Source organism: Aethalodelphis obliquidens, unplaced genomic scaffold (genome assembly GCF_003676395.1).
Source record: "Aethalodelphis obliquidens isolate GAN/ISIS:26980383/991018 unplaced genomic scaffold, ASM367639v1 scaffold20, whole genome shotgun sequence".
Taxonomy (NCBI): domain Eukaryota; kingdom Metazoa; phylum Chordata; class Mammalia; order Artiodactyla; family Delphinidae; genus Aethalodelphis; species Aethalodelphis obliquidens.
The window spans coordinates 13,287,672-13,314,117 of record NW_020837964.1 but is presented as its reverse complement, the minus strand read 5'-3'; the positions used below and the strand labels follow the sequence as shown (position 1 = coordinate 13,314,117).

Sequence of the window (26,446 nt, the reverse complement as noted above, 5' to 3'; positions counted from 1 at the left end):
AAGAATGTATATATAATTTTTTTTTTTACGGCTTCTGTCTTGCTTCCACACAGCATTGAAAATTATTTAAATATACTTTATGACCGTCACTTTTTCCAGGAGAATAGGAAATGAATTGACCTTTTAAAGTAGACTTAAAAAAAACACCCAAAAATCTACAAATTCATTGGGCACTGCTGTGGGCAGCCCCAAAGACGTGGAGCGCCAACGAGCCGTGGGGGGGGGGGGGGGGGGCCGCGCGGGGCCGGAAGCGAGGAATGGGGACCAAGATGGCAGACCACGATTCCGCTCAGAAGCTGTTAGGGGTGCCTCCGTCGCCTGACGGCGTGGGAGGAGGCAGCTGTTCGGGAATCTCCACTGAGCTCATTCGCTCCCTGACCGAGCTGCAGGAGCTGGAAGCTGTGTATCAACGGCTCTGCGGCGAGGAGGTGGGGGGCTGAGGTTGTTTTTCCAAGAGGATGCAGGGGCAGTGGGCTTAGGAGCCGTCAGTCTTGGGAAATTCAGGCTGTGGGAAGGTCTCTTCTTGCCGAGGAAACAAAAAAGCACCTACTCGAGAAGCAAGCGTGTAGCTGAGTGTAGTTGGGGCGACCTGACTTCTCTGTTTACTCAGTCTCATGCCCCCAAGCGTGTTTTTCTCTCATCTAGGGGATCTGCCCCCACTCCCCCGTTGATTTCCCTGGCCCTTAATCTCTAGGTTTCTCCGCCAGAGTGAAGTTAGACTTGAGGGTATACGCCGACTCGCTTGCTTTTCAAAATAAGAGTAAAGACTCTCTTGCAACGGCTTAGCAATTTTAAAAATTATGAAATCCTTTTACCCCATTATCTCATTTAAGCGAGAAATCATTGCAAATAACCTTGAAGCGTTTTAAGATTTCCTCCTGTGGGGAATGAATTTGGGGGTGTAATTTTAGTGTTTCAGTTAAATGCAGGGCTTTATAGAAGCTTGAGATTTTAAGACTCAGGCACAACTGTTCTAATCTTGGACAAGTCACTTCATCTCTTGTGCCCCTGCGTGGTGTCCAGTGAGGGGCGTGGGCTATATTCTGTCGAAGATTCATTCCTTGCAGGCTGCTTTACTTTTCCGTGCGACTTGATGATGTCAATACAATTTTGAATGCCATTTGGGCTCCTTGCCAGTCAGAAGAAAGATCTAAACTCTAATCTAAAAGTTTAGTAGCTGTTTCCTAAACCAAACTATTATTAAGGTTGAGCACAAAAGGCAATTTCATACTGGAGCAGAGGTGGTCATTGATATCTTGAGAATTTTCAAATATAATATTAACTTATACCAACTCTAGCAGCTTCTAATACGTTTTTCAGCAAGATGTACTTTATAAAGTTCAGTACTAAGCTTGCATTCAATGAATGGGGGGAAAAATTAAGTCAGTCTTACAAACAGAACAAACAATATTAGTTTTGTATTTGTATTTGATGACTGTCAAGGGCATGTTTTCCTCTGGATCCTACTGGACTATTCAGTAGAAACATATAGCTGATACTTATGTCTTTTGTTGAGCCATACGCGACATGCTATGTTAAGCACTTTATATGTGTTTTCTTGTTTGGCTCACACAACAGTCGTATGGGGTATATATTACTGTCCCTAGTTTACAGATGAAGAAACTCAAGCATAAGAAGGTTACATTAGTTAAGGTAGTGCAATAAATGCCTTGGCTGAGAGAGAATTATATTTATCGCTTCTGGCTACTGACTATACACTAGAAGAGACTTTTTATAACTGCCACTTTAGAAGTTTCATTTGTTTATTTAAGCCTTTATATTTTAAATGCCTTCCTGTGTTAGGCACTATGCTAATGAAATTGAATAAAAGTTTATGTACTCCCTTTGTTGTGTTCATCTCCTAGATGTAATAAGATACACATAAGGTAACAATTATTATGTAATATGGTAAGTGCAGAAATGAAGTATTGTTTGTTAAAGTCCTAGAGGAGCTTAGTGAGAGGAAAGAAGACATTTTAAATGGGATTTACCCTTCAGCTAAGTGGTTGGATTAGATAACTCTTAAGGTTCCTTCTGATCATGCTAATGACAGGTTGTTTCTCTGTGTTTCAGAAAGTGGTGGAGAGAGAGCTGGATGCTCTTTTAGAGCAGCAAAACACCATTGAAAGTAAAATGGTCACTCTCCACCGGATGGGGTGAGTCTTCATCTCAGCAAGACCTATTGTTAATTCCATTAGGGTCCACTGGATAAGTTATTATTTTTCCTAACATTCTGTTATACAATGCAAGTTGAGTTTGAATTGAAAAGGAGCATTACCTCCAGGTAAAGTGTTTACCTAAGGGTATAGTTAAGCTGTTCTCAAAGTGTCCTTGGACCAGCAAGTATCAACATTTGGAAACCTGTTAGAAAAGCAAATTTTGGGACCTCACCCCAAACCTATTATACCAGAAACTCTGAGGGTGGGGCCCTAGACTCTCCAGCTTAATGTGCATACCAGGTGGTTCTGACATATGACTCAAGTTTGAGAACCCCTGTTTTTACATATTTTGTATATTTTCTAGTCATAAAAATTGCTCTTTGATTTCATCATCCTCTTAGATGGTTGATTAGTGCATTTTATGCTCGCTTAACACTTGGGGGAATCTAAGTAGGTTCTTTGGCAGTACTTATTTAGGGGTGTCTTTAGTAGTTATTAAAATTAATTTATTATTAAGTATAGGCCTGAGTTTTCACTAAAACACTCTTGAGAAAAAGCTGTGAATAGAATGAACAGAGCTAAGAGTTGTAGGGAGGTACAAAAGAAGTAGAAGACATAGTCTCCATCTGCAAAAACATTTTTTCCATCTCTTCTACTGTCTACTCCTATGGATATGTGTGCTGACAATGTGTGTCTCCAGTCCCAACCTGCAGTTGATTGAAGGAGATGCAAAGCAGCTAGCTGGAATGATCACCTTTACCTGCAACCTAGCTGAGAATGTGTCCAGCAAAGTCCGTCAGCTTGACCTGGCCAAGGTAATCCCGTTGAGCTTTTGATATTTGAGTTAGTAGAGGGCAGTAGAGAAGCTACCACGTTAGAAATTAGAGTAGCACCATCCAATAGAAACCTAATGCCAGATACCAAAACCAGACGAAGGTCTCACAAAAAAACTCCAGACCAATAGCTGTTATGAATATAGGCATACAAATCCTCAAAAACACTAGCAAATCAAATCCAGCAACGTATATAAAAAAAAAAGACTATACTGTACCAAGTGGGATTTATCCCAGGCATGCAAGGTTGGTTTAGCCTCTGAAAATCAATGAATGTAACATATCATATCAATAGAATAAAGGACAAAAACCATAAGATCGGGCTTCCCTGGAGGCACAGAGGTTAAGAATCCGCCTGCCAATGCAGGGGACACGGGTTCGAGCCCTAGTCCAGGAAGATCCCTTAGTTGCCACGGAGCAACTAAGCCCACGTGCCACAACTACTGAGCCCGCGTGCCTAGAGCCCATGCCCCGTAACACAAGCCCACGAGCCACAACTACTGAAGCCCACGTGCCACAACTACTGAAGCCTGCGCGCCTAGAGCCTGTGCTCCGCAACAAGAGAAGCCACCGCAATGAGAAGCCTGCGCACCGCAACGAAGAGTAGCCCCTGCTCGCCACAACCAGAGAAAGCCCACACACAGCAATGAAGACCTAACGCAGCCAAAAATAAATAAAATAAATTTAAAAAAAAAAGAATCCACCTGCCAATACAGGGGACACGGGTTCGACCCCTGGTCTGGGAAGATCCCACATGCCGCAGAGCAACTAAGCCCGTGCACCACAACTACTGAGCCTGCACTCTAGAGCCCACGAGCCACAGCTACTGAGCCCATGTGCCACAACTACTGAGCCCGTGCTCTAGACCCTGTGAACCCTAGAGCCCCCCACCCCGCTCACTGCAACTAGAGAAAGCCTGCATGCAGCAACAAAGACCCAATGCAGCCAAAAAAAAAAAAAAAAAAAATTTGTAAGGACATTGTAAATCAACTATACTCCAATAAAAATTTTACAAAAAGAATGAAATACTGATAAAGATAATATATAAAAAGTAAATAAATAAAAATACTTTTCATGTATTTTGCATATTTTATTACCTGGTTTACAATATCATGTCCCCAAAATGTCAAATACATTTTGATTGTGTTATAAATTAAACAGTATAAGCCAAATATAAATATGGATTATTCCCGTTCCTACTTCCATTAAAATAAATGACCTGGTCAATCAAGTAAATAAAATTGTGTGATAGCCATCAGTAGTATTGACCATCGTCAACAAGTTTTGTGAGTGGTAGTGGTGGAGCTTTTTAGTTTACCAGTGAAAGCTGAAAAGGACGTCTGGTTAATCACATTCAGCCCCTGAAACTCTCTACCTTCTGGAGAGAGATTTTTGAAAGAATAGGACATTGTTTCTAACCACCAGGTCTTTTTGCAGAATCGCCTCTATCAGGCCATTCAGAGAGCTGATGACATCTTGGACCTGAAGTTCTGCATGGATGGAGTTCAGACTGCTTTGAGAAATGAAGATTATGAGCAGGCTGCAGCCCACATTCATCGCTACTTGTGCTTGGACAAGTCAGTCATCGAGCTCAGCCGACAGGGCAAAGAAGGTTGGCATCCCAAACTGTTGATTTGCAGTTTAGTTACAAGCGTCTGTAATCTAGTTTAAACATCTGTAATTTCTAGTTTAGGTACAAGCATCTGTAATCTGAACTAGGCAGTCTCAACCAGCAAAAGGACATCTGTTAGGAAATTTCCTTGTCTGGTACTAGACCCTGTGTAGGTCCTAGACCACCACGAGGCAGAGGTTGTTATTCCTACTTTACGGAAAAGAAAACTGAATCCAGACCTACTACCCGTGGGTTCTTTACACTTGACCATGTTGCCTGCTTATAAAATTTAAATTAGGGACTTCCCTGGTAGTCCAGTGGATAAGACTGCATGCTCCCAATACAGGGGGCCCGGGGTTGATCCCTGGTCAGGGAACTAGATCCCGCATGCCACAACTAAGACCCAATGCAGCCAAATAAATAAATATATATATTTTTTAATTTAAAATTAAATTTTTAGCTTGGTATTCTGGGCCTTCTATGATCTCAACCCACTCTGTCTTTCTAGCCTTATTTCATGCCATTCAGTTATGCGTCCATCCATTGTGCACACATTTATTGAGCTCCTCTATATACCAGGATATGTACTATCTGCAATACTCTGCATCTTTCTGTTTCTAATCCTTTGCTCATTTCATTCCCCTTGCCTGGAATGTATGTTCCCCCTGCTCAGGTATCAAAATCCTGCCCGTCTTTGAGAGATGGAATATCATCTCTAGGAAGCCTTTTCTGATTACTTCAACCAGATATGTGACTGTGGCACCTTTCTTATGACACTTACCATACACTGAATTTTATTACAGTTATCTGCACACAAATCTTATTTTGTTTAGTTGATTGTAATTTCTCTGACAATAGGATCATGGCTGATTCATCTCTTTTTTTTTTTTTTGCGGTACACGGGCCTCTCACTGTTGTGGCCTCTCCCATTGCGGACCACAGGCTCCAGACGCGCAGGCTCAGTGGCCATGGCTCACGGGCCCAGCCGCTCCGCGGCATATGGGATCCTCCCAGACCGGGACACAAACCCATGTCCCCTGCATCGGCAGGTGGAGTCTCAACCACTGCGCCACCAGGGAAGCCCTTCTCTTTTTTTATTTTTTTATTTTTTTAATTTTTTTTATCTTTTGCGATACGCGGGCTTCTCACTGTTGTGGCCTCTCCCGTTGCGGAGCACAGGCTCCGGACGCGCAGGCTCAGCGGCCATGGCTCACGGGCCTAGCCACTCCGTGGCATGTGGGATCTTCCTGGACCGGGGCACGAACCCGTGTACCCTGCATCGGCAGGTGGACTCTCAACCACTGCGCCACCAGGGAAGCCCAGGAAGCCCTTCTCTTAATCATCCATATTGTTAGTACAGCATCTTACACACACTAAGTGCTCATTACATATTTTTGGAATGTGCAGACCAGGTGGCATATACCTGACATAGTACCATTCTTTACCTTAATTCTCATTTTCTCCCCATTGTGCAGGCAGCATGATTGATGCCAACCTGAAATTGCTGCAGGAAGCTGAGCAGCGTCTCAAAGCCATTGTCACAGAGAAGTTTGCCATTGCCACTAAGGAAGGGGATCTGCCCCAGGTGGAGCGCTTCTTCAAGATCTTCCCACTGCTGGGTTTACATGAGGAGGGACTAAGCAAGTTCTCAGAATACCTTTGCAAGCAGGTATGACTCCTGATTGCTTGGCAGGATAATGTACAGTTCTCTACCTGCAGATTGGGGCACTGGGTGGATACATTTTCTGTGGATACTTTTTTACCTCTGGATTTGACTCCCCTTTTCTGCTGTATCCTGGCAGGACTGGATGCATACATTCATTCAACACTTACCTATTTCCAGTCTACTGTGTATCAGGCATGGTCTCGACATCTGCTGCTGTACATTTATTTCCAACAGACCAAGTGAAAGTATAGAAAAATTAAAATGCAGACTCTCTGACAAGCTGAATCACCCTTTCCAGGCTGTCAACCAGGGACTGGCTTCTTTTAAGAGCATTCAGAGAAGTTGGTTAGTGGTTTTAAGACTTCATAACCAAGCTTGAGTCTCAAAATAAGACTTGGTGGTGAGGGGGGAACCCAGGCTTACGTCTCAAAAATTGAGATTAAAACTGAAAAAGAAACAGGCTTCAGTTAGTCTCAGCTCGCCTCCGCCCAGCCCATCCTTAGATGGAGAGAAGCAAACCTCAGTAGGCATATGCGCACAGGGTTGTTGTTATTTAACTATATGTCACAGTGCATCCTGTCCTCACCCCCTCGATTCTGTATAATGGAACATTATTTTGCCATTAAGAAAAATGAGACAGTTCCATATGTGCTGACACATTTTACTCTCTAACATGTGGTTGGTTAAGTTAAATAACTGTATGTTATCATTCATGTTTAAAATGAAAGGAGTGGCAGTAAAAATGTATGCTTATGTAAACATAGGATATTTTTGGAATGGTTAAGTGGTCGCCTCTCAAGAGGAGACTTAGGAGACCAAGAGACATAGGTAAGATGAAGAACTACTTTTCACCAGACACTCCTTTGTTTCTTTTGAATGTTTAAGTATGTTTTACCCATTCTAAAAATTAATTAACTAAAAATAAAATATAACTGCTTTATGGGACTTTTTCTTTTTAAATTTATTTTTGGCTACGTTGGGTCTTCATTGCTGCACACGGGCTTTCCCTAGTTGTGGCGAGTGGGAGCTACTCTTCATTGCGGTGCGCAGGCTTCTCATTGTGGTGGCTTCTTTTGCTGCAGAGCATGGGCTCTAGGCGCGCAGGCTTCAGTAGTTGTGGCATGTGGGCTCAGTAGTTGTGGCTCATGGGCTCTAGAGCGCAAGCTCAGTAGTTGTGGCACAAGGGCCTAGTTGCTCTGCAGCACGTGGGATCTTCCTGAAACAGGGATCGAACCTGTGTCCCCTGCACTGGCAGGCGGATTCTTAACCACTGCACCACCAGGGAAGTCCCTTTGGTACTCTTATATCAGTATTTTTTTTTTTTAATCAGTACTTTGCCATCTGAAACCTGGAAATGGTTTCTACTGTTAATCCCTTAAAAATCCCTTCCAAGTACCCAGATTCCTTCCCCTGCTCAACAAAGCACCATTAATAATAACTTTGAGTTATACTTTGAAACAATTATTGAAACTTGGGACTCTCTCCCCAGTTTAATGACTGTAGATGTTATCAAAGAAAAGGAAAGCTTTATTTATACCTCTGAATGGAAGAAGAGTTAACTGCGTTAAGTTCTTTGTCTTCCCTGAGGCCTGGACAACCCAGAGCCCCCAAGGGATGTTCCTGTGTGCTGCCTAGGCTTTCAAGCATCAAGGGAAAAAGAAAGCCAATGGAAGGTCTTTTTGGAAAACTGAAGCTAGCCTTTGGTCTAAGAAATATATGTGGAGACTTCCTGGGTGGCGCAGTGGTTAAGTATCCGCCTGCCAATGCAGGGAACACGGGTTCCATCCCTGGTCTGGGAAGATCCCACATGCCGCGGGGCAATTAAGCCCGTGCGCCACAACTACTGAGCCTGCACTCTAGAGCCCACGAGCCACAACTACTGAAGCCTGCATGCTCTAAAACCTGCGTGCCGCAACTACTGAAGCCCATGCACCTAGAGCCCATGCTCCTCAACAAGAGAAGCCACCACAATGAGAAGCCCGCACAATGCAACGAAGAGTAGCCCCTGCTCACCGCAACTAGAAAAAGCCTGCACGTAGCAGCAAAGACCCAACACAGACAAAAATAAAATTTTAAAAAAAAAGTTGAAAAAATAACTTTAGCATTCTCTTGTGCGTATATGTGCATATATATGTTCAAAACAGAAATATGAGCAGTTAACCTTTAGAAAAAAAATGTGTGGATTTTCTACTTTTTCAGGTGGCCAGTAAAGCTGAGGAGAATCTACTGTTGGTTCTAGGGACAGACATGAGTGATCGAAGAGCTGCAGTCATCTTTGCAGATACACTCACTCTTCTGTTTGAAGGCAAGCCCTTTTTCCACTCTCGGGAGACTGGAGACACTTATAACACCTGCATCACTAGCTTTTCTTTTCTCCTCGCTAGCCTGATGCCTTTAATTTAATCCTATGGTTTGCTATGTGTTGACTTATTGGAGAATTAACTTCCCAATTCAGTACCTGATTAGCAAAGATTAGTTAGCGTCTCTCAGATGTTTTGATTCTCCCTAGTCCTCGAGACCCAAACTCTAAGAGTGAATTTAACCCCAAAATAAATGACTGGGAAAAGTGATGCTTATTTCCAAAGATGCTCCTGTAGAAACTATTAGTATATTTTATCAAATGCCTGCTGGTTTACTAAGCACTGTGCATATTTAATAGACAGATTTGCTTAGCAACTCCTGGCACTGACGAGTACAATTTGTGTTCATTTTGGGAAGTAAAACAGCCAAAAAGGGTTGAATTAGACCCCAGGTCAGTCCTGGATGGAAGAAAGGAGTTTATCTTGTGGGAAGAATATTTGGAATACAACCCTGTCACTTTTTCCCTTCTAGGGATTGCCCGAATTGTAGAGACCCATCAACCAATAGTGGAAACCTATTATGGCCCAGGGAGACTTTATACCCTGATAAAATATCTGCAGGTGGAATGTGACAGACAGGTGGAGAAGGTGGTAGACAAGTTCATCAAGCAGAGGGACTACCACCAGCAGGTGAGCAGGGGAGGCTTATAGGTGGTTTAGTAGCAGCATTAGCGAGCAACACTGAATAGAATAAATTAGGGAGGGGAGTGAAAAAAGGTGCAGCTAGGAGAAAAATGGCAAATGCAGACTGGCCTGCTTCTTGCCTCTCACCAGCTACTTTGGACTTGAGGTGTTGTCAAGTTAATGATGGCCTCAGTGCATGACTGAGAAGGAAATAGAAAGGGCTTCCTAAAAGGAACACAACAGAAACGTTAGACCACTTCTCTATCACAAAATGTACAAGAGTGCCTTCTAGTGATTTAATGGAATTTTACTTCTTAAGGTCCTATTCAGTGTTAAGTAATTTGTCTCAGATTTCTCCTTCATTCCTTAAGTGCTAAAGGTGTAACATTTGCTTTTTTAGAACTTTGTTTCTCCATTCCTTTGAGCAGATAAAGTAGGAGTAGGACTTAGAAATAGGAGTAGCCCCATACAATTTTATTTCTAGAACTCTGGGAGACTCTAGACAGTAGTCCATTGGAACAGCACTAGCATCACTTTTAAGTGCGATAACAGAGGTGAATGTTAGCGTTATAAATCACAAGGAAGTCTTTGGCTCCTCATCCTGAGAGCCTACTTTTGGCTGTCTGTTAAACAAACTAAACCTAAACATACTTATGCCAGAAGTTTGGAGTGACCAGCGAGGGGCAGAAAGAAGGAGGGAGGGGAAGAGCATTCTCATTTCTGTGGTATATTGCAGTTCCGGCATGTCCAGAGCAACTTGATGAGAAACTCTACATCAGAAAAAATAGAACCAAGGTAATGCGCTTTTCTTCAGCCCATAGGAGTTTGAATTGGTAATCAAGTATCATTCAGAGACTGCTCTCTTACAATGTGGTTTATGTTTTAAAAATACTTTATCTATGACTTTTTAAAATTTTTTTGCGGTATACGGGCCTCTCACTGCTGTGGCCTCTCCCGTTGCGGAGCACAGGCTCCGGATGCACAGTCTCAGCGGCCATGGCTCACGGGCCCAGCCGCTCTGCGGCATGTGGGATCTTCCTGGACCGAGGCGCGAATCCGTGTCCCCTGCATCGGCAGGCGGACTCTCAACCACTGCGCCACCAGGGAAGCCCTATGACTCTTTTTTTAAATGGAATATAGCATACAAACAAAAGCATATGTATAACATATTTGTGTTTTGTAAAGAATGCTAGATCATTACCAATACTTTTGAACTCCCCAAAGTGACTCTCCTCCCCCAAAAGTAACTACTATCCTAAAATTTTTAACTTTTACTTTTTTCTAATAAAAGTAACATATGCTTATTAAAAGAAATGCCAAACATAAAAGTGTATTCATTCAATCAGTAAATTTTTACTCTATACTTATTATGTGCCAGGCACTGGTCCTTGGTACTGGGGATATGTCAGAAAGCAAAGTGAACAAAACAGACATAATTCTTTCTTTGTGGCATTTATGGTCTATAAAGTAGACAATAATAGCTAACATGTATATGGTGTGTACTGTTTGCCAGACATTGTTCTAAACACTTAACCAATATTAAATCATTTAATCTAGGGTTTCTCAGCTTCCATACTATTGGCATTTTGGCTGGGTAATTTTTTTGTTGTGGAGAACTACCTGTGCATTGTAAAATGTTTAGCAGCATCCCTGGCCTCAACCCACTAGATGCTGGTAGCGTGATATCACCAGACATTGCCGAATGTACCCCAGGAGGTAAAGTCGCCCCCAGTTAAGATCACTGATTTAATCCATAAACACTTTTTACAGATGAGGAAACTGAAGCCTGGAGAGGTTAAGTGACTTGCCCAAGGTTGTTCAACTAGAAAGTGGCAGAGCCAGGAATAGAATCCAAGCAGTCTGAGTCCAGAGTTGGTGCTGTTAACCATTACAACATACTGAGCATAGAGTACAGGAAAGCATGTAATAAAGGGATGTAACCTAAGCTGATGAAGTTCAAGAAAAAAAATTGTGAGGAAATGACCTTAGATATGAGACTTTAAGAGTAAATAGGGGGACCCCCTGGTGGCGCAGTGGTTAAGACTCCATGCTCCCAATGCAGAGGGCAGGGGTTCCATCCCTGGTTGGGTTCCATCCCTAAGATCCTGCGTGCCGCGCAGCACCGAAAGAGTAAATAGGATAAGAGGTGAAATGTGTAACACGTAGAGCAGGGAAAGCACGTGTAAAGACCCTGTGTATTTGAAAAACCCAAAGAAGGCCAGTATAGCTGAAGTGCAGCGAGTTGGCAAGAGCCTGCTATGAGATGAACCTGATGAGGTTGTTAGAGTCAGGCCATTCAGTGTCTTGTATCCTAAGAGCTATGGAAATCATGTGATTACGGTATGACCAGATTTATGTTTTGAAAAGATTTCTTGGACTTCAGTGTGGAAAATGAGTTAATTTTTTCTATAATGTGAGGGAGGGGATCAACTTCATTCTTGGTAATGTGGATCTTTGTTATCCCAGCACAATTGTTGAGAAGACTACTCTTTCTTCATTGAATTGTCTTAGCATTCTGGTTGGAAATCTGTTGACCATAAACGTCAAGATTTCTGGACTGTTAGTTAATCTGTATGTCTATTCTTATGCCAGTAAAACCACACCGTCTTGTTTGCTGTAGCTTTGTAGTAAGTTTTAAAATTGCGAAGTGTGAGTCTTCCAAGTCCTTACTTTTCCAAGATTGTTTTGGCTATTCATCTGGATAGATGAATGGGTGTGAGACACAGTTTAAGGATGTACCCTAAAAAATCCCAGCACAGCCACATGAGGACTTAGGGAGGTGTGATTTCTTTCCCATGAAGCATCAATCATTTTTACTAATAGATCATTTTAAACCACTAACAAAAATATGTCTCCCAATCTCTTATTTAGCCCTGGCAGGATTTTAGGGGGTGAATAGTTCAGGTGAAACATGCAAATGGAATATGTGGTTGACAGCTGTCACTGATTATAATTGGACCAGCAGAGCCAGGAAGTCCATCGGGCAGAGCTGACCCTTCTGGGCCCAGGGGGAAGGGGAGTTTGGGACTATGTTTTCCCTGTAGCTCTTATATCTGAAGGAATCCAGTGTCCTGCTTATTCTTTCTGCTCCATGTGTCTCAGGGAACTGGATCCTATCCTGACTGAGGTCACCCTGATGAATGCCCGCAGTGAGCTGTACTTACGCTTCCTCAGGAAAAGAATCAGCTCAGATTTTGAGGTGGGGGACTCCATGGCCTCAGAAGAAGTAAAACAAGGTAAAGGCATTTCCCATGTTCTCTGGGATGGGTTGGGGTATAGTTGGCTCTGTTTTGTAATACTTAAGTCACAGATCTTTTAATAAGGAAATAATTGGGGCTTATTAGTTTGTGGGGGGGGTCTGTGGACAAATTGACTCCCAGGAGGAAATCTAGACTTCCCAGATTTTAGAATTGGACTGGCTCTTTGAGGCCATCTAATCATTTTACAGATGAGGAAAGCTAAAGGCAAGAGTGGTTCAATGATTTTCCTCTGCTCTGTTCCCCACACTATGCTTCCTCACCAGCTCAGATTTAGGGATTGGTGTTTAAGTAGGTGATATGTGCACAAGATAGATACGTAGGTAGATAGAACAAAAAAATATACATAATTTCATGAGGGAACTTAAAGGAGTGATAGAAATATTCTAAAACTGGATTGTGGCTATTGTTACAAAACTCTGTAGAACTACTAAAAAAAAAATCATTGAATTGTACATGTACAGTGGGTGAATTTTATGGTATATAAATTATACCTCAATGGAGTACTGAGGTATAATATTGAGAAAAGAATATGTAGTATAAAGAGTATATAAAAAGAGTACATGGTATAAAGAAAGCCTTTCACTCCCTCCCTCAGTCTCCCAGTTCCTCCAGTCACAATCTTGGAAGGGATAAATATGTTGAATAAAAAGGTGTGCCATGGTCCTATATCATGGACAAATTGACTCTCCACGTTTTTAAGAAGACCATTTAATTCCTACTGGTTGAGTATAGGCAGGATTCCCTGAACTGGAGACCTGAAACTGACCCAACATCTGTGGCATTCTGCATGGCTTGTATCAATAATACACGGCAAGGGAATTATTTATATGACCCAGGTGGGTTTTTTTTTTTTTTGCCACGCTGCATGACTTGCGGGATCTTAGTTCCCCGACCAGGGATCGAACTCATGCCCCCTGAAGTGGAAGCACGGAGTCCTAACCACTGAATCACCAGGGAATTCCCTGAATTGGTGTTTAAAGGAGGATTCATGCTCATTTAGAGTTTGGTGCTTATTGCTGTTATAATAATAACCATGTGTGTTTAGAGTTGCACTGTTTAATACAGAAGCCACAAGCCATTTAATTAAAATTAAATAAAATGTAAAATTCAGTTCCTCTATCATATTAAGCACATTTCAAGTACTTAATAGTGGTACTATATTAGACAATAGATATAGAACATCTCCGTCATCACAGAAAATTCTGTTGGATAGCACTGGTTAGAGAATGAAATGGTCTGTACCCAATATATTTTAGTCTTTGGCTTTGGAAGCTTATGTCTTTTTTTTTTGGAAGCTTATGTCTTTTGAGTCTTACCAGTTAATTCTAAGGAAATAATGGAAAAGAAGTAAAAACTTCTTTGTACAATAACATTAACTAAAATCTCCAATGACTATGATTTTCAGTTATCTCTAATAATGGCAAAATGTTTGGAAATAACCCAGGTGTCTAAAAACAGACCATCTACATGATAAGATATCACAGCCATTAAAAATAAGTAAGCTAAAAAGAAGAACTAAGCCATGTAGAAACATTGAAATATTTGTGATATAATTTCTAAGCAGAATACAAAATTTTCTTGGTACTGTGATTATAACCATGTAAATCATGTACAGATTTGGAACAGAGACTAGAAAGGGACCTGAAAAAAAATGATCCATTTCCCTTGGGGAAGAAGAGTGAGTATTCCTTTCTTGGCTGTCTCCTAGAGCACCAGAAGTCCCTGGACAAACTCCTCAATAACTGCCTACTGAGCTGCACCATGCAGGAGCTAATTGGTCTATATATTACCATGGAGGAATACTTCATGAGGGAGACTGTCAACAAGGTAGGAGAGAGGACACATCCCTGGGAATTGGGGCTTCCTGTCCAAGAAGCCAGGCTGAAGGGAAAGGCCGAGGCATGTCATAGTTCTTGTTCCTACTTTGAGAATACCCTTGCATGCAGACTGAGTGTACTGCTTTGAATAGTTAGAGGGCATCTTTGGAGTGATCAGGCTCTTTGTGGACCCAACTGGGACTTCTTTCCCAAGGATCACAAAAGAACACCTCAGCTCCTCAGGGAACCTACCTGTTCCCTGCCTCTCTGGAGGTATGTGAGTGAGGAGCCTTGGGAAAGAAGGGCCTTGCCTGGTGTCTTACAACCTACATAACAGATGTTCCCAAGGCAAACGCCCTAAATACTTAATTTCCTAACGTGGTGATTAGTAGGGAAGTGAGCTATTTTGGCAAGGAAGAACCACACCAAGCTGTGACCAGAATAAGCTATGTTGGGAAAAACACGGACAAGGTACAGAAAAGGGAGCAGAGCCAGGGCCTGTTCCAGAACCATCTAGAACCATGACATACAGAACTGGGGCCCTCATTGGATGCTTTGCCTTTTGTGTAGGCTGTGGCTCTGGACACCTATGAGAAGGGCCAGTTGACATCCAGCATGGTGGATGATGTCTTCTACATTGTTAAGAAGTGCATTGGGCGGGCTCTGTCTAGCTCCAGCATCGACTGTCTCTGTGCCATGATCAACCTCGCCACCACAGAGCTGGAGTCTGACTTCAGGTACAGTTAACACCCTTTCTGCTTTCTAGGAGGCAAAAAGGTCCTAGTTGTGGTTGCTTCCTGAGGCCCATTTTGTTTTTTCCTCTTTTTCCTTATGATTGTAGTTCAGTTCTAAACAGGGTATAAGCTCCCATCCGTAGCACAACATCCTTGACTCCAGGCAGTTGTACAGCAACCAGATATGTTATAGGCCAAAACTGTGTTCCCTGGACTGGATTGGAGGAGTTATTAGCCCTCAGACCTAGGAAAGAGACCAGGCAGCTCAGATGAGGGCAGTAGTTGTAATTTTAACAATGATAATTACCACTGCTACAGACCAGGCACTGTGCTAACTTCCTGCTCCTGTTCGGTCCTAATAGCGACCCTATGAGGTAGGAACCATTTAGCTCTCTTTTGTAAATGAGGAAACAGGCTCAGGGAGATCACACATCTCATAAATGGTAGAATATGGAGTAGAGTGTGACATTCAAAACCTATTCTCTCAACTCTTACACGGTACTGCCTTTCACTAAGCTGTACTGCCTTCTCTTGAGTATTTTGGAGCTCAGTGGCGTTAAGTGAAAGCCTCATAGGGAGTAAAGAGTTGGCCAGTCTCCTCTGTATTCTTTCATATCAGTGCCTTTGAGAGGGTGTTGGCCTCTCATACCCTGGCTGCTAAGCGTCTTGTGTGGTGATCTCAAGGATTGGTTATTCCCTGGAAAGAGCAACTTATGCTTCTGGGTCGGGGTAGTGAGCCCTTTGGTGATGCTGAACTGGAGGCCAGGTTGAGTGCTGTCAATCCTCATATGCCAATCTGCCCCCCAGGGACGTTCTGTGTAACAAGCTGCGGATGGGCTTCCCAGCCACCACTTTTCAGGACATCCAGCGTGGGGTGACAAGTGCCGTGAACATCATGCATAGCAGCCTCCAGCAGGGCAAATTTGACACTAAAGGCATCGAGAGTACTGACGAGGCCAAGCTGTCCTTCCTGGTAGGTAGCCCCACAGGTTGTGAGCTGCTCAATTTATCTCAAGGGGTTGAACTGTGACCTCTAAGCCACAGTATAACAAGCCTTCAACTGGAGGCTTTTCCTCCAGTATCTATATACAAGGAAAACTCCTCCTTTAAGGAAAGCTCCTCCTAGAAGGTTGTGAAACCATTTCTTACCCAGGGACCTATTTCAGAGCAGCCCGAGCCAGGACATGCACTGCACTGTTCCCTGCCTGGAAGGCTAGGCGCCTCAGCTCTCCCCAGCACTTGTTCCCAAGAGCACTACCCAGCTGCTGAGGGGCTCCACTGAGTATCAAGCTTGGATTACATCTGTGCCAGGACCCCAGACTACTTCCCTGAGGACATCCCACAACATGGGTTGGGGCTGACCCGTTAGGCCTACCAAACTGCTTTTCTAGCGTACTTCTCAGGCTCTCAGCTTCCTCAGAAAGGTGACCTTCTTAAAGTCCTGCTACACAGAACGGCAGTCTTACCATTGTGTGACAGCTGGGGAAGGAGAATCGTGGAAGGACGAAGGGATTTATACAGGGTAACAACTAATTTGTGATGAGCCAGAAAGAATGCAGATGAGCCCTGGGCCTGTGATCAGGCATTTCTGGCACATGGTGTCTTTTCATGTGTGGGTACAGCGCCGTCAGAGGTCATTCTTCTCCACCCCCACACTGGCCAGGCTCTGAGTCTGCTTGACTCCTGGGGTTCAGAGACCTGACGGAAGCATCCAACAGCAGAGCTCTCAGTCAACAGTCCACACATGGGGTCTCTGAACACCTGGGGGTAGGATGCAAAAATGTATACACTTTTTTTTTCTAGAAGCAAGGTCCTTAGCTTTTATCATTCTTAAAGGGGCCTATAACACCAAAAGAGTTAAGATGTTGCTTTCAGAGACAGAAGCCTAAACATGCTAATATCTACTTTGCCCCTATGCAGGGGAGCCCACAGTAACTAGTCCTCAGATCCAATGAAGTCTATTTAGGAAACCTTACTTTCTCCTTGTCATTGAAAATATCTTCCCTGAGCATGGGTTCTATCTTTTTAGGATGTCATGGTTGATGCCAAACAAGAGGATGAACTCCAAGAAACTATTGCCTCTGAAATATAGTACCTTTGGAGAACTTTGCCAAAATTTCTGGCAACCAACTTCATATGATCATGAACTGACTTAAATTTTTCATTTTGTTTGCCTTCTATTTCATTTTTTATAGAACTTATTTTTATTCTTTCATTTCTCTGCTCAGAAATGACTCCTTGCTACCTACCATATCAAAACTAGACATCTTTGCCTGACAGTTTGTTGAAGGCCTCCAGAATCTGATCCATCCTGTCACTCTAGTCCTATTTTCCATCCCTTGGCTCCACGAGTGCCCAGTAGGCTGGCTGCTGTGTGTTCACACATTCGCTGCTCCCATTCAGACAGCTTCATTGTTTGAGGGCCCAGAAGATAAGGCCAACAAGAAAAGGTGATGCTAAATGCTTGGTGACAGTTTTCTGGTTTTCCTGATGCCAAGTACTTAAAATGTCATCACTCCCACTGTAGGACCTATTTCTTATGTCACCTTGATTCATTTGGCTGTCAAGATGAATTCCCCAACAGTGCTGATGTATCATTCACCATGAGCTAGCGATAAGCCCAGTGAATCCATGCTTACAAGTACTGTCAGTACAAGGAAACTTTGACATCAAAGTTTTTGGTATTTGAAATCAATACCATTTGAACTCAAATCCATTTTTCCCTCATGACGGATTTTACTTATGCCCTCAGGTGCCTTGGAAGCATTTATGTTGTGGCCTTCATCCTTGAGCTGTCATGACAGTGCAGTTATTTCTCTGCAAGCTTGCGATGTTAGCAGCCTTGTGCTGTGGCATGCTAATGAAAGACCTCAAGTCTCATCCATCCACCATGCAAGTGGTCTTAGCAGCATTGTCAGCAGCGTGGTCTTGCAGTATTAGCTGCAGCACACTGACAAGGGCAGTATTTTTGTGGAAGACAGGAGGGACATCCTAATCTCAATCCCTGGGGTTATGGGATTCTTCTTTCACCCTGAAATCCTGAAGCTTCTGACTCATCTCTTGAAATACTAGCCCCTCCTCGAAGTACCTCACCTCGGCCTTCCTGGTCATGGCACCAGAACACCAGTTCAAAGGCAATGTGATCTTCTCAAACTCTAATCTCTCCTACACAAGGCCTCTAAATTAGTATTCCCAAACAAGAGCTGTGCTCGTGTGGCTTTCACCCACTTTATATAATCGTCAGTGCCACTCCGTTGTCCACAGGACAGCATAGCTCCCAATTCCCAGTCTGACTTCACCCATCTCTGCAGCTCCACCTCTTGCCATTTCCCTGTACATGTCTGTGCACTGACTCTCCTGGTCCCCAAATACCTTTGGATTTTATGCCACTCTGCATTTGCTTATGTTATCCTTTCTCCAGAAGATAGTCATTCACTCATTCAGTCATTCAACAAATATTTATTGAGAAACTTCTATATATCAGGCACTGTTCTAGGTTTTTGAGCTGCACTGCCCAGTATGGTGTGGCTATTTAAATTTAATTTTAAACTAAAAATCCAGCTCCTGAGTTGCACCAGCCACATTTCAAGTGCTCAGTAGCAACACATGGCTATTGCTACTGTACTGGACAGTTCAGATTTAGAATACTGCCATCATCAAGAAAGTTCTCTTGGACGGTGCTATGCTAGAGATACAGCTGTAGAGAAGACAGACTAGATCCCTGCCTTCTGGAGCTCTCATCCTAGTAGGAAAGGGAAACAAGAAACAAACAAGACAATATCAGATAATCCTAAGTACCATTAAGATAATATCAAACAGGAGACTGGACTAGAGGAGGCCGATGGGGGTGGAGAAATGTACTCACCCTCCTCTCCTATCAGAATTATGTTCCAGCCTTTTAAGTTCCACTCAGTTACCTACTCTACCATGGAGTTTCCTAGAATGCCTCAGACCAAAACATTGTGTCTTTCCTCTAAATGACCATAGCAGTTTTTACCTTAATTGTCACTTTTGTCACATGCTGCTTTTTATGATTGGTGTTTCTGTACCAAACTCATAAGGCCGTTGAGTTATGAAGGAAGGAGCCCTTGGCCTAGAGTGGGGAGACCTAAATTCTAATCCTGGCTCTAATCCTGTCACTCTTTGAAATGCTGTCCTCCTACCCTGCTTTATTTTTCCTCATGGCATTTATCACTACCTGACACTTATTTATTGACTTCCCTTCTGGAATGTAAACTCTGCGAGGGGATGGATTTTGTCTGTTAACTGCTTTCTTCCCAGTACCTAGAACAGTGCCTGGCACATAGTGGGCACTTTAAATATTTGCTGAATCAAAAGTTGACTGACCTTGGTGAATTATTTCACCTTCTTAGGAGTCATGTTTCCACCTGTGAGCTGGCTTGATAATACAGTTGACTCTTGAACAACACAGGTTTGAACTGCACAGGTCCACTTATACGTGGATTTTTTTCAATGGTAAAATACTACAGTACTACACAATTCACAGTTGGTTGAATCTACAGATGCAGATACGGAGGGCCAACTCTAAGTTACGTGCTGATTTTCAACCGCATTCCTAACCCCTGCGTTGTTCAAGGGTCAACTATACTTGTTTTGAAGAAGGTATTCAACAGAGCCAAAGAACTAATGATGAGAAAATGCCTCATAGGTGGTAGGCTCTCAGGAAGCATTTCTTTAATCAATGTCAGCTGTTGCATCACCGACCTGGACTTGGAGGTTTGGAGCCCAAGGACTTCTCCGAGACTTGCATGCCTAAACATGGAACAAAAAGACCTGAAACCTTGGGTCACTACCTCTGAGGTCAGATGGCTTCGCTGCCTTTGTGTCAAGCCCAGGAGAAAGGGCGAGCCTGGTTCACCATTCTGCCCACTGAGACCTGAGCCCACTGCCTGATGACACTGGTGTGGGTGGTCCTTAGCGCCCCCCACCCCCACCCTGAGCCTCAGGAGTGCAGCTGCCAGCCAGTCTGGCCTTGGAGTGGGTACAAATAATAGTGATCAGGAAGTCACATTCTTCTGTCCTTGTCTCCCAGGTGACCCTGAACAATGTGGAAGTCTGCAGTGAAAACATCTCCACTTTGAAGAAGACACTGGAGGTACAGGGGAAATTGCCTATCAGCTTTCAGTGGCTGTAGCCTCCCCAGACCTCCTTTTGAGAGTGAGCTCTTCCTAGTGGGAGCACTCTTCCTAGTGGGAGCTATGGCATTCCCTGGCATTGAGCCAGCTCTTCTTCAGAGCATTTGAGGGGATTCATTAGTGAATGACATGGTAGCAGGACATCTCTGAACTATGGGGAGAGCTCTGACCCATGAGTTAGGAGATCAATTCAAATTAGCTCTTCCAGCACATACTTGGCATGTGACCTTGGACAAATCCCTTAACTCCCTGAGCTTCAGTTCTCTCATCTGTGAAACAAGATACAGATCTCCATGGTGCCCTGCTTTGGGTTTGTTGCTTGGCCCGATAAAAAAAACAGGATTGAAAGCACTTTATAAAAGTGATAAAGCCGGGCTTCCCTGGTGGCGCAGTGGTTGAGAGTCTGCCTGCCGATGCAAGGAACACGGGTTCGTGCCCCGGTCTGGGAAGATCCCACATGCCGTGGAGCGGCTGGGCCCGTGAGCCATGGCCACTGAGCCTGCGCGTCCGGAGCCTGTGCTCTGCAACAGGAGAGGCCACAGCAGTGAGAGGCCCGCATACCGCAAAAAAAAAAAAGTGATAAAGCCCTCTATAAATTTTGAGATGAAGATGATATGGGGGGAATTCCCTGGCTGTCCAATGGTTAGGGCTGTGCTTTCACTGCCAACGGCGCAGGTTCAATCACTGGTCAAGGAACTAAGATCCCGCAAGCTGCGTGGCGTGACCGGAAAAAAAAAAAATGATGATATAGGGTTCACTTAACCCTATACAGAACCAGTTGCTGTTGTTTTTTGTTTTTTTTTTTTCAGTACGCGGGCCTCTCACTGTTGTGGCCTCTCCTGTTGCGGAGCACAGGCTCCGGACACACAGGCTCAGCGGCCGTGGCTCACGGGCCCAGCCGCTCTGCGGCATGTGGGGTCCTCCCAGACCGGGGCACAAACCCGTGTCCCCTGCATTGGCAGGCGGACTCGCAACCACTGCACCACCAGGGAAGCCCTGTTGTCATTTTTTTAAGGAAGGCCATATAACAGTGGAAATTGCTTGGGCTTGGAAGTCACATACCCCTGAGTTGAAGTCCCCACTTGACCACTGACCAGTTGTGTGGCCTGAAGCAAGTTCTCTAACCTCCCTGAGCCTCAGTTTCCTCTTTTGTATACAGGGGTAATGCTCTCTGCCCCACAGGTTTGTTGTGAGAATTGAACAAGAATATAAAGCACCTGGTACATGAGTGGCATGCAGTGATAGTTAATGATTGTATTAGTAGTTATACATAACATCATGGAGCAATCACTTTGTTAAGTATTAGAAAACGAAGAGCCCAGCTCTCCATCACTCCCCAATTCTGCCTCTGGGAGAAGAGGGAAGCCAGAGTCCTGCCTCCCCAGCGGACACTCATACCAGGGAAGATGCTTGGCTACAGAAGCATGGGGCTCAGTGCCGAGGCTGGTACTGAGTGTTGGCTTTAGGGCTGGGCAGACTGAGGAGGCCGGGAGCCAGCACGTGAGAAGAGGGCCTAGTTGCTGACGGGGTCCCTGAGGGAGGCTCGGAGAGAGCAGTCAGGTGGGAGTTTACAGTGTAAACTGGACCAGATTAGGAATTCACCCCCAAAAAGGCCTTAAAATGGAATAAAATAAGAGCAATATTCACTAACTACCAGCAGTGTAGTGTCTCTCACGTTATAAGTGTTCAACAAGGTAGTTGTTGTTTTCAAGTCATGGCACGTTAGACTGTATTCCAGATTTTTTCCTTAACGTTAATTAGTCTGTTGGATTTTGAAGTAAATTTTTGGGAAATGTTAGGAATTCAGAACTGAGCCAGCAGAATTAGCCAAGTGAATGAAAAGAAGGGTAACAAAGAGCTGGAAAAACAATTCCCATAAATCGCCCCTCCCCCTTAGATTTGCATTTCACATGTATTCTTTCTCAACCCCATCAGCAGTCCTTTGAGATAGGCAGGTCAGGTGGTGTGACATCCGTTTAACAGATGAGGTTAAAAGGCTAGTTAAAGATAGTAAGTATTGGAGCTGCAACAGGGACCAAGGACCTCTCCCGGCTAGATCAGTCCCTTTGCAGCTCTTCCTCACAGCTGCTCCTACTGTAGCCAAAATGGCACCAACTGTTAGGAGGCTATAGGAAATGCAGGCAGCTTCTGCCAACCCAAAGCAGCTCCCCCTGTGGCATTCTCTGCAGCTAGACCTTAGTGTGGGATTAGGAACAGGTGCCCTGGAGCCATAATTCCCAGCTTGAATCCCAGCTTCACGACTTACTGCTGTGTGGCTTTAGGCAAGTTATTAATTTCCCGGTGCCTTAGTTTCCTCATCTATACAGTAGGGATAATAATAGTGCCTACTCCATAAGAAAGGTACTTTAATTAATAAAAGTAAAATGCTTAAAACTGGGGCCCTGGCACAGAGTAAACACTTAAATCTTACCTATGGTCATGACAATATCCCCTGGGCAGCCAGACCAAATTATTTACTAAGCAGATCCTATTACAATAGCTAGTGTCTCCTTAGTGCCTACTACGTTCCAAGCACTGGGCTAAGCACTTTGTGCATCATCTCATCCAACTCTCAAAACCACCATGGGAGCAGGAATGTGTTCCCACTTTATGGCCAAGGAAATTAAAGCTCAGAAGCTTTAAATCACTTGACCAAGGTCGCTCAACTAATACATGGCTGAGCCAGGATTTGAAGCCAGGAATGCCTGACTCTAAAGGTGTGAAAAACTTCTGATATTTGTGTTTCTTACTCACACCCCCTGACACCAATACCCTCATATTACAAAGAGGGAAGTGGGAGCCAAATGACTAGCCACGGGATCAAATCCAGGTTTCCTGAGACCCAGCCAGGGTTCTTGCCTCGGATTGACCAGAGCTGCTCCCAGAGAAGGCTAGAATGTTGGCCTCTTCGCCCTCCTCACACGCCCATGGCCCAGGCATGCTACAAAGCCTGATGGCTGGGTGTTTTCCCCTAGAGTGACTGCACCAAGCTGTTCAACCAAGGCATTGGAGGGGAGCAGGCCCAGGCCAAGTTTGACAGCTGCCTTTCTGACTTGGTTGCCGTGTCCAACAAATTCCGAGACCTCTTGCAGGTAAGCCCCAGGTTCAACTGCTGCCTGAATCCTGGGCCTGTGTCTTGCTCTGAGAATATTGTCACTGGCTTATCATGGGCTTCATGCATATAAGAAAACTGGAGGCGGGGAAGAGGAGGCACGAGGGAGCAGAGTACAAGCCACTGAACTTGTGCGAGTCCCTTGAAGACTAAAGGTTTTTCAGCAGTGCAGCTGTCACGTTGACAAGATGGCATTCTGGTCCTCTAGAATCTCCACAGTGCCAGGAGCCCTCAGAAGGGTCCTCAGAGGAAATTGAACCATGTGGGTACTGAGATCTGCTTGGCCTTAGCCGAAGGTGCTGCCTAGTACCAGGCACTCAGAAATCTCTTCTTTCTAGAGTTTAACAGACCAACCCCATGGTCTCATCTCTGGCCTGGACCTGAATCAGAATATATCTGGAAAGGAACAAGTTGTTCCTGGAGTCTTTGATTAGCATTATTTCTGTTAGACTTCAGACAGGGCCTGCAGAAAAGCCTCATGACTGGAAGGATGCCCTGACAGTCAAAGGATGGGTAGAGCAGGAGAAAGGGAAGGGATGGAGGCATGTGCCTTCTGTGTCTGATGCGTCTTTGCCTTGTCCTACAGGAAGGGCTGATGGAGCTAAGCAGCACAGCCATCAAGCCGCAGGTGCAGCCTTGGATCAACACCTTTCTCTCTGTTTCCCACAACATCGAGGAGGTCAGCCTGACCACGGACGGCCACAAAGCCCAGGATTACCCCTCATTCCCTGGCCCACAGCTGGAGTGCAGTGGAGCTGTCTGAACAGACTAGACCTTACGTATTTCTCAGGCCCACTTCCCCTGTGCTCGAAGGCTAGGTTCGTCCCAGAAACAGGTGGTTCCTCCCAGAAACAGGTTGTTCCTACAGTCAGAGGGCTCCGAAAGACACCTAAAGGGAGTTTGCCTTGACCTGACGCATTCTCATTTATTGAGGCTCTTTTTGCCCCACATCTTATAGACTTGGGACCTCCCTCCCTCCCTCTTTCTCTCCCTCTCTCTCTCCCTCCCTCTCTCCCTCCCTCTCTCCCTCCCTCTCCGCATTGAGTCTTCATTGCTGTGCGTGCGCTTTCTCTAGTTGCAGTGAGCAGGGGCTACTGTTTGTTGCGGTGCGTGGGCTCTAGGCGCACAGGCTTCAGTAGCTGTGGCACGCGGGTTCAGTAGTTGTGGCTCGCGGGCTCTAGAGCGCGGGCTCTAGAGCGCAGGCTCAGTAGTTTTGGCACACGGGCTTAGTTGCTCTGCAGCATGTGGGATCTTCCCAGACCAGGGCTCAAACCCGTGTCTCCTGCATTGGCAGGTGGATTCTTAACCACCACACCCCCAGGGAAGCCCCTCTAGCCTAATCTTTTCATTCCTGTATAACATGAGATACAAGAGGGGATAAACTGCCAGGAGCTTTGCCATATTGCGTGGGCCACTGCTGCAGCCCGGGGCTGTTTGCTGGTCAGAAGCGTGATGCAGAAACAGCAGCAGTTTCTGCCAGCCTGATTTTAAGCTGATTTTAGGCTGGATGAGTTATAAGCTACAAGGGTGGGGGTGAATGGTCCTTCTTGGAGACGCCCCTGGTGACCCACCTTGCTTCCTGATAATAGGAAGAATTCAATGACTATGAGGCCAATGACCCTTGGGTACAACAGTTCATCCTTAATCTGGAGCAGCAAATGGCAGAGTTCAAGGTGAGCAGGGGCTCTTGGGACCAGCCTATAGAATTACCCACCTCTGCCCCAGTCAGCAGCCTGAGGCTTCTCATCACACTCCTGCTGGGAACCCAGGAAGCTCTTCCGAGCCCCAGGCCATAGAAATACTCCCACAGGAGAAAGACTCCTGGGAGGCAGAGGGGTGAGTTGGGACTCCCGCTGATGCCTAACCTGTTTGCAGGCCAGCCTGTCTCCAGTCATCTACGACAGCCTGACCAGCCTCATGACCAGCCTTGTCGCAGTCGAGTTGGAGAAGGTGGTGCTAAAGTCCACCTTCAACCGGGTAATGTCAAGGAGGCACAGGCCCCCCCGCTCTGTTGCTTTCCCTCTAAGGAAGACAAGTCCGTCCCCTCTGTCTGCCCAGGCCCTGCATATCTAGGCTCAGTCCTGCCCTGAGGCAGTGGGGCCAGCTGAGGCACCATCTGAGGCCCAGCTGGCCTTGCAGCCCAGCACTGAGTGAAATTGGGGGCCAGTTCTGCTTGGCCAGAGGGCCAGACCTTAAACAGTGACTGGGCCCGTGTTCCCTTGCAGCTGGGCGGTCTGCAGTTTGACAAGGAACTGAGGTCACTCATTGCCTACCTCACCACGGTGACCACCTGGACCATCCGAGACAAGTTTGCCCGGCTCTCCCAGATGGCCACAATCCTCAATCTGGAGCGGGTATGTAGGGCTCCCTTGGCCTAGCCAGGGAAAGGTGACTGGGAAGAGAGGCAGAGATAAAATTTGAATCCCTGCCACTCCCTCAAAACCAAGTCTCCACCAGCAACCCAGCCCTGCAGGCCACCTTCTTCCTGGGCACCCCTGCTCTGCCTCTGGTGGAGCCCATGGCCTTCTCTCAAGATAGCCCCTCCTTGCTGACTCGTCTCTGTTCTTCCCCGTAGGTGACCGAGATCCTAGATTACTGGGGCGCGAACTCTGGCCCATTGACGTGGCGCCTCACTCCTGCTGAAGTACGCCAGGTGCTGGCTCTGCGCATAGACTTCCGCAGCGAGGACATCAAGAGGCTGCGCCTGTAGCTGCCAGGGTGACCCCACCTGGCCCATCACACTTTGGGGCCCATTCCCTAAGTGGCCACAGCCCAGACTGTTCCACTGCTGGCAGCAGGGAAACAAGGCCCCGACGCAGTCCACTCTCTGTTCTCAGACCTGTCAGGGTGCTTTGGGAGACAGTCTCTCCCCACCAAGTGAGGTAGGTCCCCCTTGGCTCCTAATTAGGTGGGGAAGACAGGGCAGGCCAGTCTCCTGCACGGGTAGTCATTCTCTCGTCCTTGGACACTGCAGCAAACGGGCTGCCAGTCTTAAAGGACTTAGGTTTATCTAGGGACCTAAGGAATTAGGTTTATTCCGAGGAGAGGCTGTGATGCTTATGATCACCCTAAATAAAGATACTCCTTGAAGAGATGCCAGTGTGCTGTTGCCA

General features: G+C 45.3%; 1 protein-coding gene across 2 annotated transcripts; it reads left to right on the top strand.

The window, feature by feature from the left end:
• Positions 1-242: 242 nt before the first annotated feature.
• Positions 243-26,428, top strand: COG4 (component of oligomeric golgi complex 4). Of its 2 annotated transcripts, XM_027119319.1 has the most exons (19): positions 243-428; positions 2,074-2,156; positions 2,860-2,974; positions 4,430-4,604; positions 6,080-6,273; positions 8,470-8,575; positions 9,103-9,260; positions 9,991-10,049; positions 12,357-12,490; positions 14,223-14,341; positions 14,902-15,068; positions 15,873-16,038; positions 20,119-20,181; positions 23,197-23,313; positions 23,920-24,012; positions 24,923-25,006; positions 25,209-25,310; positions 25,559-25,687; positions 25,909-26,428. In XM_027119319.1, the coding sequence occupies exons 1-19, from the start codon at positions 258-260 to the stop codon at positions 26,041-26,043; spliced, it is 2,370 nt and encodes a 789-aa protein (XP_026975120.1). In that variant the 5' UTR covers positions 243-257; the 3' UTR covers positions 26,044-26,428. The 2 variants fall into 2 exon arrangements, with proteins under 2 accessions (XP_026975120.1, XP_026975122.1); XM_027119321.1 differs by lacking the exon at positions 20,119-20,181.
• Positions 26,429-26,446: the final 18 nt, after the last annotated feature.